Here is a 12,047-nt window from a genome sequence, read left to right as displayed (position 1 = left end):
TGAAACCCTGTCTTTACTAAAAATAAAAAAATTAGCTGGGTGTGGTGGTGCGTGCCTGTAGTCCCAGCTATTCGAGAGGCTGAGGCAGGAGAATCGCTTGAACCCGGGAGGCGGAGGTTGCAGTGAGCTGAGATTGCACCACTGCACTCCAGCCTGGCAGCAGAGCGAGACTCTGTCTCAAAAAAAAAAAAAAAAAAAAAGTTAGTTCCAGGCCAGCTTGATCAACATAGCAGCCCGACTCGATTAAAAAAGCAAGAACAAAAAAGAACAGCAAGATGACTGAAGGGTTAATCAGTTTCCAAGTGAGGAATTGGCTGAAAAACCTCTTTAACTCAAACTTCTTTAATTCAAATCGATGAAGTCTGAAGAAATATTTGTCAAATCCAAGCCAATCAGGTCATGACATTGTTTTAACAAAATCATGATTTGCTCACCAAGTGTTAAAACATTAGAACTGGCCAGGTGTGGCTGCTCATGGCTGTAATCCCAGCACTTTGGGAGGCCGAGGCGGGTGGGTCATAAGGTCAGGAGATCGAGACCATCCTGGCTAACACGGTGAAACCCATCTCTACTAAATACAAAAAATTAGCCAGGCGTGGTGGCATACGTCTGTAGTCCCAGCTACTCATGAGGCTGAAGCAGAATAGCTTGAACCTGGGAGGCGGAGGTTGCAGTGAGCCAAGATTGCACCACTGCACTCCAACCTGGGCAACAGAGCGAGACTCCGTCTCAAAAAACAAAACAAAACAAAACAAACAAACAAAAAAAGGCTGGACGTGGTGGCTCACGCCTATAATCCCAGCACTTTGGTCAGGAGTTTGAGACCAGGCTGGCAAACATGGTGAAACCCCGTCTCTACTAAAAATACAAAAAATTAGCCGGGCGTGGTGGCAGACGCCTGTAATCCCAGCTACTCAGGAGGCTGAGGGAGGAGAATTGCTTGAACCCAGGAGGTGGAGGTTGCAGTGAGCTGAGATTGTGCCATTGCACTCCAGCCTGGTCAACAGAGTGAGACTCTGTCTCAAAAAAAAAACATTAGAATTGGGGGCTATGTTAAAGCCTTAAAAAGTACACTGAGGATTGCAGGAACTGTTGCTATGTTTATATATATATACAATTTTTTAGAGACAGGGTCTTGCTGTTGCCCAGGCTGGAGTGCAGTGGTGTAATCACAGCTCACTGCAGCCTCAACCTCTCCAGCACAAGTGGTCCTCCCACCTCAGCCTCCCGGGGAGCTGGGACTTCAGGTGCATGCCACAACACCCAGCTAATTCTGTTTTTTAATTTTTTGTAGAGATGGGGTCTCACCACGTTGCCTAGAGGTTGGTCTGGAACTCCTAGGCTCAAGCAATCCTCCCACCTCAGCTTCCCAAAGTGTTGGGATTATAGGTGTGAGCCACTGTGCCTGGCCTAATTATTTATTTATTTATTATTTTTTGTGGAGATGGGGTTCTTCCTATGTTGCCTAAGCTGGTCTCCAACTCTCGACCTCAAGTGATCTTGCCACCTTGGCCTCCAGAACCACTAGGATTACGGGTGTGAGCCACTGTGCCCAGCCAATACTGCTACTTTTTTTTTTGAGATGGAGTCTCACTCTGTTGCCCAGGCTGGAGTGCAGTGGTGCCATCTCAGCTCACTGCAACCTCCGCCTCCTGGGTTCAAGTTATTCACCTGCCTAAGCCTCCTGAGTAGCTGGGATTACAGGCGTCCACCACCACCCCCAGCTAATTTTTGTATTTTTAGTAGACACAGGGTTTCACTGTGTTGTCCAGGCTGGTCTCAAGCTCCTGACCTCGGGTGATCCGCCCACCTTGGCCTCCCAAAGTGCTGGATTACAGGAGTGAGTCACAACACTCAGCCTACTGCTACATTTTTTTAGAGTTACACAAACAGTAACATACCCTTCGGCTGAGCACGGTGGCTCACCCCTATAATCCCAGCACTTTGGGAGGCCGAGGCGGGCGGATCATGAGGTCAGGAGATCGAGACCATCCTGGCTAATGCGGTGAAACCCCGTCTCTACTAAAAATACAAAAACTTAGCTGGGCATAGTGGCACACGCCTGTAATCCCGGCTACTCGGGAGGCTGAGGCAGGAGAATTGATTGAACCTGGGAGGCGGAGGTTGCAGTGAGCCGAGATCGTGCCACTGTACTCCAGCTGCGGCAACAGTGAGACTCGTTTCAAAAAACAAAGAAACAAAAAAACATACCCTTCGTACCACTAGGAAATAGAATAAACTAGAAAACCCGTTAGTTTTATATTGTGAATCACATTCATGCTGCAGAAACTTCCCTTGGATTGTTCTAAATGCTACAGACTTCTTATTCATAACACCTTTATAAAACACCAGAATTGCCCTTTATAAACAAGTCTTTCTCCAGAAGTACGTTCTAAATACTAAGACTTCCTTAAAGGTTAATTCAGTTTAACCTACACAGTAATAGGTGCAAATGAGAAATCCGTACATTCAAAATTATATTACAAGCTTTAGCATTAGAAATAAAAAATAGGCCTGGCACGGTGGCTCACTCCTGTAATCCTAACACTTTGGGAGGCCGAGGTGTGCAGATCACGAGGTCAGGCGTTTGAGACCAGTCTGGCCAACATGGCGAAACCCCATCTCTACTGAAAATACAAAAATTAGCGGGGCGTGGTGGCGACCACCTGTAATTCCAGCTACTTGGGAGGGTGAGGCAGGAGAATGCTTGCACCCAGGAGGCGGAGGTTGCAGTGAGCCGAGATCGTGCCACTGCACTCCAGCTTGGGCAACAGAGTGAGGCTGCGTCTCAAAAACAAAAACAAAGTAACTTGGATGTTTTAAAAACATTTCGATTTCCAGTTCTTGGGAACTTGGAAAATAAAAACATTTTATTAAAACATCTCAAGCATGCAGAAGAATTAATAATTTACCTATGCATCTACCACCAAGGCTAAACCGATGTTAACATTTTGCCCTTTTTTTTGCTTAACATCTCCTGCCTTCTTCCTTTTTTTTTAGACAGAGTCTCACTCTGTTGCCCAGGCTGGAGTGCGGTGGCACAATCTTGGCTCACTGTAACCTCCACCTCCTGGGTTCAAGCCATTCTCGTGCCTCAGTCTCCTGAGTTGCTGAGATCACAGGCGTGCACCACCACGCCTGGCTAATTTCTGTATTTTTAGTAGAGACGGGGTTTTGCCTTGTTGCCCAGGCTGGCCTCAAACCCCCGGCCTCAAGTCATCCACCAGCCCCGGCCTCCGATACTGCTGTGATTACAGGCATGAGCCACTGCGCCTGGCCTTGCCTTCTTAACATATTTTATTATTTTTTGAAACAAGGTCTCACTATGTTGCCAAAGGTGGTCTTGAACTCCTGGGCTCAAGCCATCCTCTCATGTTGGTCATCTCTCAAAGTCCTGAGATTACAGGGGTGAGCCACTATGCCTGGCCTTGCGGTCTTAAAATAAAGTGCCACAGACAAAGCTGAAGTTTCATCTCTCATCCCTCCCTTTTCCCACAAGTAAGCTGCCATGCCTTCATGTACAATTTGGTGAGGCTTTTAAACTGTAAATATTTAGGCTGGGCGCGGTGGCTCACGCCTGTAATCCCAGCACTTTGGGAGGCCAAGGTGGGTGGATCACAAGGTCAGGAGATTGAGAACATCCTGGTTAACATGGTGAAACCCTGTCTCTACTAAAAATACAAAAAAAATTAGCCGGGCATGGTGATGGGCAGGCACTTGTAGTCCCAGCTACTCAGGAGGCTGAGGCAGGAGAAAGTGAACCTGGGAGGTGGAGCTTGCAGTGAGCGGAGATCGCGCCACTACACTCCAGCCTGGGCGTCAGAGCAAGACTCCGTCTCAAAAAAAAAAAAATTTAATATAACGCACAGAATAGGGCGCAAAACGTAAACGTCCAAGTAAGAAATAATTAAAAGGCAAACATCCATATAGCCATGATCTAGGTCAAGGAAAATCCTTTTTTTTCCCCAAAACAAAATCTCACTCTGTCACCCAGGCTGGAGTGCAGTGGTGCAATCCCAGCTCACCGTAGCTTCTACCTACGGGGCTCAGGTGATCCTCTCCCCTCTGCTTCCTGAGTATCGGGAACCACAGGCATGTAACACCACACCTGGCTAGTGTTTTTTTTTAATTTTTGTAGAGGAGGTCTCACTAGGTTGCCCAGGCTGGTCTCAAAGTTCTGGGCTCAAGCAGTCCTCCAGCCTCAGCCTCCAAAAGTGCTGGGATGACAGGCCTGATCCACCAGTTCCAGCCAAGAAAAGTCACTGTCCATTATCCCAGACATATGGTCCCTCCTCTCCATCTCCCAACAAATAACCACTACCCTCAATTTTATGTTTACTTTGTTATATTCTTTTTTTTTTTTTGAGATGGAGTTTCGCTCTTGTTGCCCAGGCTGGAGTGCAACGGCGTCATCCTGGCTCACTGCAACCTTCGCCTCCTGGGTTTAAGCGATTCTCCAGCCTCAGCCTCCTGAGTAGCTGGGATTACAGGTGTGCAACCACATCTGGCTAATTTTTTTGTATTATTAGTAGAGATGGGGTTTTACCATGTTGGCCAGCCTGGTCTCAAACTCCTGACCTCAGGTGATCTACCCACCTCGCCTCAGCCTCCCAAAATGCTGGGATTACAGGCATGAGCCACTGCACCCAGCCAGTTATATTCTTTTTTTAAAAATATAAGTTTTTAATAAAAGATATTTTACCAGGGTAACACCAGAAATAAGAGGAAAATAACTTCAGAAAAAAAAATGTATGTTTTAGTCAGCTTCCTTCTTCCTTTGAAGAAATAAACTGAGCTGTATAGGTGATCAAATAAGCGCATGTATTTAATTTCTGCTCCAAATGACTGGGTCAGAGAAAGAAGGTATGTAGAGCAAAATAAAATACTTTAGGCCGGGTGCGGTGGCTCACGCCTGTAATCCCAGCACTTTGGGAGGCCGAGGTGGGCAGATCACCTGAGGTCAGGAGATCGAGACCACCCTGGCTAACATGGCGAAACCCTGTCTCTACTAAAAATACAAAAAATTAGCTGGGCGTGGTGGCACATGCCTGTAATCCCAGCTACTAGGGAGGCTGAGGCAGGAGAATGGCATGAACCCAGGAGGCAAAGCTTGCAGTGAGCCGATATCGCGCCACTGCACTCCAGCCTGGGTGACAGAGCAAGACTCTGTCTCAACAAAACAAAACAAAACAAAAACCACTTCATTTTAAAGGAATTCCTGTTGCTTCCCAGGAAAGAAGATATTTTAAGAAAATGTTTTTCGGCCGGGTGCGGCAGTTCACGCCTGTAATCCCAGCACTTTGGGAGGCCAAGGCAGGTGGACCACGAGGTCAGGAGATCGAGACCATCCTGGCTAACATGGTGAAACCGGGTCTCTACTAAAAATACAAAAAATTAGCTGGGCGCGGTGGCAGGCGCCTGTAGCCCTAGCTACTCAGGCTGAGGCAGGAGAATGACGTGAACCCGGCAGGTGGAGTTTGCAGTGAGCCAAGATTGCGCCACTGCACTCCAGCCTGGGCGATAGAGCGAGACTCCATCTCAAAAAAAAAAAAAAAAAAAGAAAAAGAAAATGTTTTTCAAGAGGAAGAAAGGACAGGGTTATAAATGTATCTTTTACATTGCTCTTGATATTTAGAACAAACTATGCATAACAGGTAAGCAAAATCTATGGGAAGACTGATTTAATTTTCCTCTTACCTGTAAAACTTTACCATGGACCACAGTTCCAAGGACTCCCGAACACAGTCTTGGAGTTAAGCCTGTGAACAACCCACGCCTCCCATCGATACTGGCAATGTGCTGAGCTAAGAACACAAGTCAGAGATGTTGTCAAGTTCTGGTGAAGAGAAATGGATATACTACAATTTCAAAGAAACAAGCTTTCTATATATTTCCTTTCAGTAACAGCTCCTGCCTATCACAGTCCTCAGCGTCATGCAAACCCAAATAAATCAAAGGCACTTACCATAACTAAAGAGACCAGGAAGCTGACACACTTGCCGCCCAAAAATATTTCGTCCTATTGTTGGAGGAAGAGGCTCATATCCCACCTTTAAAAACAATGGAATATATCAATATTAAAGCAACATTTCCAGAAATGTCTTGCTTGCAAGGTCTTGAATGAAGAACACAATTTGGGTTATTTTTAAACACAAGTAAAAATGCAGCATATGTTTTCTGAGGCAATGATGAAGCATCATTCTTGTAGGTTTTTCTTCTGTTGGTAATACTGAGTTCAATAAACTCCAAGTTTCATTTTGGTTCAAATTCTATGACGTAAACCATGTAGCTGAAATAGGCTAATATCAAACTGAAAAAGAAGGGAACTTTTGTGTTAGGAAAGCTACAGTTTACTAAGGGGGCTCAAAAATACCTTCTACATAAAATCTAAGGCATATTTTACATTTGAACAAAACTAGAAGACATCCATTACGCCAGCATCAGCTGCATATTTGGCAACCTAGACAAAACACTCAAAAGGCAAATGCAGACATAGCTGGATAATTCACTTAGGAAAGAATTACAAGCTAACTTCATGTTAGAAGAACAGGCTGTCAGTCAGGCGCAGTGGCTCATGCCTGTAATCCCAGCACTTTGGGAGACAGAGGGGGATGGATCACCTGAGGTCAGGAGTTCGAGACCGGTCTGGCCAACATGGTGAAACCCTGTCTGTACTAAAAATAAAAAATTAGCCGGGCGTACGGGCGGGCGCCTGTTATCTCAGCTACTTGGGAGGCTGAGGCAGGAGAATCACTTGAACACGGGAGGCAGAGGTTGCAGTGAGCCGAGATTGTGCCACTGCACTCCAGCCGAGGCCGACAACAGCGAGACTCCATCTCAAAAACAAACAAACAAATAAACAGAAAAACACAGGCTGTCATTAACAACTAATGAAGTCCATTTTATATAGTTAATGGTTACCATGGTCTTTGTACAATATACCCAGAATTTTTAACACTACAGATACTTGAGAGAATGAATGCTGTAGGACATAGTTTTGATTACTGTTGTGACTCTTAATCTGTCCTATTAAGTAACTCCTGGGCTGGCGTGGTGGCTCATGCATGTAATCCCAGCACTTTGGGAGGCCAAGGTGGGCGGAACACCTGATGTCAGGAGTTCAAGACCAGCCTGGCCAACATGGTGAAACCCCGTCTCTACTAAAAATACAAAAATTAGCCAGGTGTGGTGGCGGACACCTGTAATCTCAGCTACTCAGGAGGCCAAGGCAGGACAGTCGCTTGAACCTGGGAGGCAGAGGTTGCAGTGAGCCGAGATTGTGCCATTGCATGCCAGTCTGGGTGACAAGAGCAAAACTCTGTATCAAAAATAAATAAATAACTCCTGTCTGAGCTCCCTGAAAGTGCTACCAAGTAACCATTTTTATTTTTATTTAGTTATTTATTTTTTGGAGACAGAGTTTCGCTCTTGTCGCCCAGGCTGGAGTGCAGTGGCAGGATCTAGGTCACTGCAACCTCCATCTCCCAGGTTCAAGCAATTTTCGTACCTCAGCCTCCTGAGTAGCCGGGATTACAGGCACCCACCACCACACCCAGCTAATTTTTGTATTTTCAGTAGAGAGGGGGTTTTGCCATGTTGTCCAGGCTAGTCTTGAACTCCTGACCTCAGGTGAACCACCTGTTTCAGGCTCCCAAAGTGTTGGGATTTACAGGCGTGAGCCAACGTGCCTGGCCCAAGTAACTATTTTTAAAACTGAGCATTTGGGAATTTCACCAAAAACTCCTGGGCTACTTGGCAACACATAGATGTTGTGAAATCAGAATTAAGAATATTCAAAGTTTTGGAGGCAAGAGCTCTGAACATCACTAGAAAATCCCATCTCCCAGAGAAGTATTGAGTAGTGGGTTCTTTTTTGTTTTGTTTTGCTTTTTTGAGGCTGAGTTTTGCTCTGTCGCCCAGGCTGGAGTACAATGGCGTGATCTCGGCTCACTGCAACCTTCACCTCCCAGGTTCAAGCGATTCTCCTGCCTCAGCCTCCCGACTAGCTGGGATTACATGCACACACCACACCTGGCTATATTTTGTATTTTTAGTAGAGACGGAGTTTCACCATGTCAGTCAAGCTGGTCTCGAACATCGACCTCGTGATCCGCTCGCCTCGGCCTCCCAAAGTGCTGAGAAGGCGTGGGCCAACGCACCCGGCCCCGAGGGTTCTTACTAGATATACTGCAACATGCTGTCATCTCCGATGCTATCTAGCCCCAAATGTGCCAATTCTGTTTTAGATGTTACGGTACATTTTAATCAGTCTTTGTTCTAGGTACAAAGAATTTATTTGCAATAGACTTTAACATATGGAATCTGAATTCACACGGTCTACTCAGCAAGAAATAATTTGGATTCCCAACAACTCAAGAATAAGAAATGTGGCCCTCTCTAGTGTCTTTTTTTTTTTTTTTTCTTTTTTTGAGACGGAGTCTCGCTCTGTCGCCCAGGCTGGAGTGCAGTGGCGCAAATCTCGGCTCACTGCAAGCTCCGCCTCCCGGGTTCACGCCATTCTCCTGCCTCAGCCTCTCCAAGTAGCTGGGACAACAGGCACCCGCCACCACGCCCGGCTAATTTTTTGTATTTTTAGTAGAGACGGGGTTTCACCTCGATCTCCTGACCTCGTGATCCGCCCGCCTCGGCCTCCCAAAGTGCTGGGATTACAAGCGTGAGCCACCGCGCCCGGCCCCTCTCTAGTGTCTTGCCTATTTTTTACAGAAAAGTAGACGGCGAGACAGGGGTTCTAAAAACTGTTCCATTCCTAGGCACAGTGCATGAGGTAATTATGTCAACTCTCAGTAAAAGTATAAAAAAAAGAATGACCTGCCCATTACAGGGATATAGCAAAGGAATTGGAAACACTAAATCTATCACTTACTTGCCTACCTGCATGTGAATATAAAATGCCACGTAATAATTATTTGACAGCAGATTAGAAACTAACTCCCATGTTTAAACTCGCTAAAACTCAGCTTCACTAATTTCCAGCGCTGACAAATGTGGTTTTCATTGTCAGGAGCCACATGGGCTGCTGCTGGAAAGCGCTCAGTGCATCCTTCCGAAATCTGACAGAGCAACCCCTTCATTAACACTCCCGAATGAGCTCCTTGTGTTTCTCTGAGTATCTGGTGCGAAAACCTCAGAACAGAAAAGCAGTAGTAACAGTAGCATAAAAAGGAATAAAAAATAAAATGTTGGTTCCCACCTAACTTCACATTTGCCTTCAACTGAGTATTTCGTGTTCTGCGTCTGAGATTTTGGGGGGAGTCGTGGTGAACGTGAATTTCGGAGGGGCGAGAGGGAGGGTTCGGAAGCCTTCGGTGGCGACCGGCCAGGATCCACCTCAGGGAAGAAGAACCAAAGTTCAGAGGATCCGCCGGGCAGGGCAGGGCAGGGTGGCGGTTGGCTAAGGGAGGAGTGGGCCTCAGCGCTGGGCGGCGAGGCGAGGGCTCGGCGAGGCCCCCAGGCGGGGCCGCGGGACTGAGGAAGCCGTCCCTGCGGGGAGGGAAAGGGCGGCGGAGGAGCAGCGGCATCTCGGGAGCATGAAGGGCCCGCAAGGCTGAGCCGATCCTCCGGCGCCCGGAGCAGCAGCGACCCAACGGGGCGCCGGGCGGGGTAGGGAGCGGCGACGCCTCATACCTGGATGAGCACTTTCACGTACATGAGCGGCTGGGACAGGATGGTGAGACCGGAGCCCAGGAGCACCTGACTGGCCGCGTCCGCCATGATGGCACCCGCAGGCGGACGGACAGACCGACGGAGCCACCAAGCGACCCGGCGAGCCGGTCCTAGGTCACGTGCCAAGGCCGCCGGTTTCACTGGCCTGCCCGCGGCGCGCACGCACGCACGCACGCACCAGCGCGCGCCTCTCCGCCCAGTCCCCGCCCCCCCGTCCCGCCCCGAGAAACTGCCGGCGCTCGCGAGGGGGCGCTGAGGGGTCGGGGCGGGGCTTACGGGACGGAGGCGCATGCGTTCTGCCAGGGGCTCGCCCTTCACCAGGAATGACGGTTTCTCTTGCGCATGCGCTTCCAGGCCGCGAGTGTCCGGAAACAGAAGAATGGGAGTGGCAGTGGCGGAGTGTGACCCTGACGGCTGAGGCAAGGTCAGAGGGCTGAAAAGAAATTGAAAAGGATTCTTCGTTATGCTTCACCTCTGCACTTGCCCTTTGGGCATCATCAACATAGGGTTCAAAAGATACTCAGCATCAGAGCCGTAACAGTCTCATGGCTGACAAACTCTAAATAATTACAGCAAGTAATCCGCTAGCCAGTGGCTTTTCATTCATTTATTCGTTTGATTAATGTTATCTTCTCAGAAGAACCTTCTCTGAGCCTTCTAAAATTACCTCCCCCTTTTTCTTTCTTTCTTTTTTTTGAGACGGAGTCTCGCTCGGTCACCCAGGCTGGAGTGCAGTGGCGCAATCTCAGCTCACTGCAACCTTCGCCTCCCGGGTTCAAGCAATTCTCCTGCCTCAGCCTCCCGAGTAGCTGGGATTACACGCACACGCCACCAAACCCGGCTAATTTTTGTCTTTTTAGTAGAGACGGGGTTTCACGATGTTGGCCTGGTCTCAAACTCCTGACCTCGTGATTCACCCGCCTTGGCCTCCCAAAGTGCTGGGATTACAGGAGTGAGGAGCCATCGCACCTGGCCACCTCCCTCTTCTTTTCTCCCACATTGTGCCCCGTCGTCGCATTACCACTGAAATTATGTCTCCTCCACTGGAATGAAAGCTCCAAGAGTTCAGGAACCGTGACAGCCTTTGTTCATGGTTGTTTTCAGTGCCCAGCACATACGAGGTGCTCAATAAATATTTATTGCGCAAGTGAACAAATACTTCAGTGCCTACCAGTCTACAGGCTATCAGAGGCAAAAGTGAAAAAGGTATTGTCCCTGCTCCTTCAGCTCCAGCTCATGTGTTCTATCAAACAACATTTGGTGAATTTGAGCTTGGAGCAGAGTGAAGTACTGCAGGGGAAAGACTTGGATTTGGATCCTGGCTTTTCCACTGCACCCATTTGTCATTTTAGCCTCTTTAATTTCCAGTTTTTGTATCTAAATCTAACACTACTGTCTACCTCTCGGGGTTATTATGAGCATTAAGTGAAATTATGCATAGGAAAGGGTTTTTTAAAAAACTTTATATTGAAATACAGATGTTGGCTGGGTACGGTGGCTCACGCCTCTAATCCCAACACTTTAGAAGGCTGAGGTGGGTGGATCACCTGAGGTCGGGAGTTCAAGACCAGCCTGACCAACATGGTGAAACCCCATCTGTACTAAAAGTACAAAAATTAGCTGCGTGTGATGGCGGGTGCCTGTAATCCCAGCTACTCGGGAGGCTGAGGCAGGAGAATCGCTTGAACCTGGGAGTTGGAGGTTGCAGTGAGCCAAGATTGTGCCATTGCACTCCAGCCTGGGTGACAGGGCAAGACTCAGCCTCAAAAAAATAAATAAATAAAAAATAAAGTTGTAAGAAACAAGTTGCTTCTAACTGAATCTAGAAACATAAAGCTGAGCCAGAGAGACTATTTAGCAGGGGATTCTTTTTTTTTTTTTTTGAGACAGGGTCTCTCTTCGTCACCCAGGCTGGAGTGCAATGGTGCGATCTCGGCTCACTGCACCCTCCACCTCCCAGGCTCAAGCAATCCTCCTACCTCAGTCTCCCAGTTAGCCAGGACCACAGGTGTGCACCACCATGCCCAGCTATTTTTTTTTTTTGTATTTTTAGTAGAGATGGGGTCTCGCCATGTTGCCCCAGGCTGGTCTCAAACTCTTGAACTCAAGTGATCCACCTGCCTCCCAAAGTGCTGGGATTACAGGTGTGAGTCACCACACCTGGTTGGATTCTTTACTCTTGGATTTGTGCATTGATGGTGCCAAATAGTATTGCCTTGTCCCACTGATGCTAGTGAGCAGGGGGAGGCACAGAGCCTCTTGCCAGGGGTGGGTGGTTGGGGGATTCAGTCTGCTCCACAATATTTTCCAATGGTGCAAGGCAGAAGCTGCTGATAAGGTTTTGGGAAGAATCTGCAGAGGAT

The 12,047-nt window shown here is 47.8% G+C and overlaps 1 protein-coding gene across 10 annotated transcripts in view; it reads right to left on the bottom strand.

Moving 5' to 3' along the window:
- Positions 1-9,909, bottom strand: part of MTCH2 (mitochondrial carrier 2) — a 44,644-nt gene extending 34,735 nt beyond the window's left edge. For 4 of the 10 annotated variants that reach the window (XM_063640966.1, XM_055281593.2, XM_063640968.1 and 1 more), the window contains exons 1-3: positions 9,646-9,858; positions 5,966-6,050; positions 5,698-5,804 (exon numbers count right to left, since the gene is read on the bottom strand). In XM_063640966.1, the coding sequence (XP_063497036.1) occupies positions 5,698-5,804; positions 5,966-6,050; positions 9,646-9,732 (279 nt within the window). In that variant the 5' untranslated portion in view covers positions 9,733-9,858. Of the gene's footprint in view, positions 1-5,697; positions 5,805-5,965; positions 6,051-9,645 lie in introns of all 10 variants that reach the window. The other 6 variants (XM_055281594.2, XM_055281595.2, XM_063640969.1 and 3 more) reach the window with 6 other exon arrangements.
- Positions 9,910-12,047: the final 2,138 nt, after the last annotated feature.

The sequence above is a fragment of the Symphalangus syndactylus genome, chromosome 6, assembly GCF_028878055.3.
Source record: "Symphalangus syndactylus isolate Jambi chromosome 6, NHGRI_mSymSyn1-v2.1_pri, whole genome shotgun sequence".
Classification (NCBI taxonomy): domain Eukaryota; kingdom Metazoa; phylum Chordata; class Mammalia; order Primates; family Hylobatidae; genus Symphalangus; species Symphalangus syndactylus.
The sequence above is the reverse complement of the archived record's forward strand: the minus strand, read 5'-3'. Positions and strand labels throughout refer to the sequence as shown.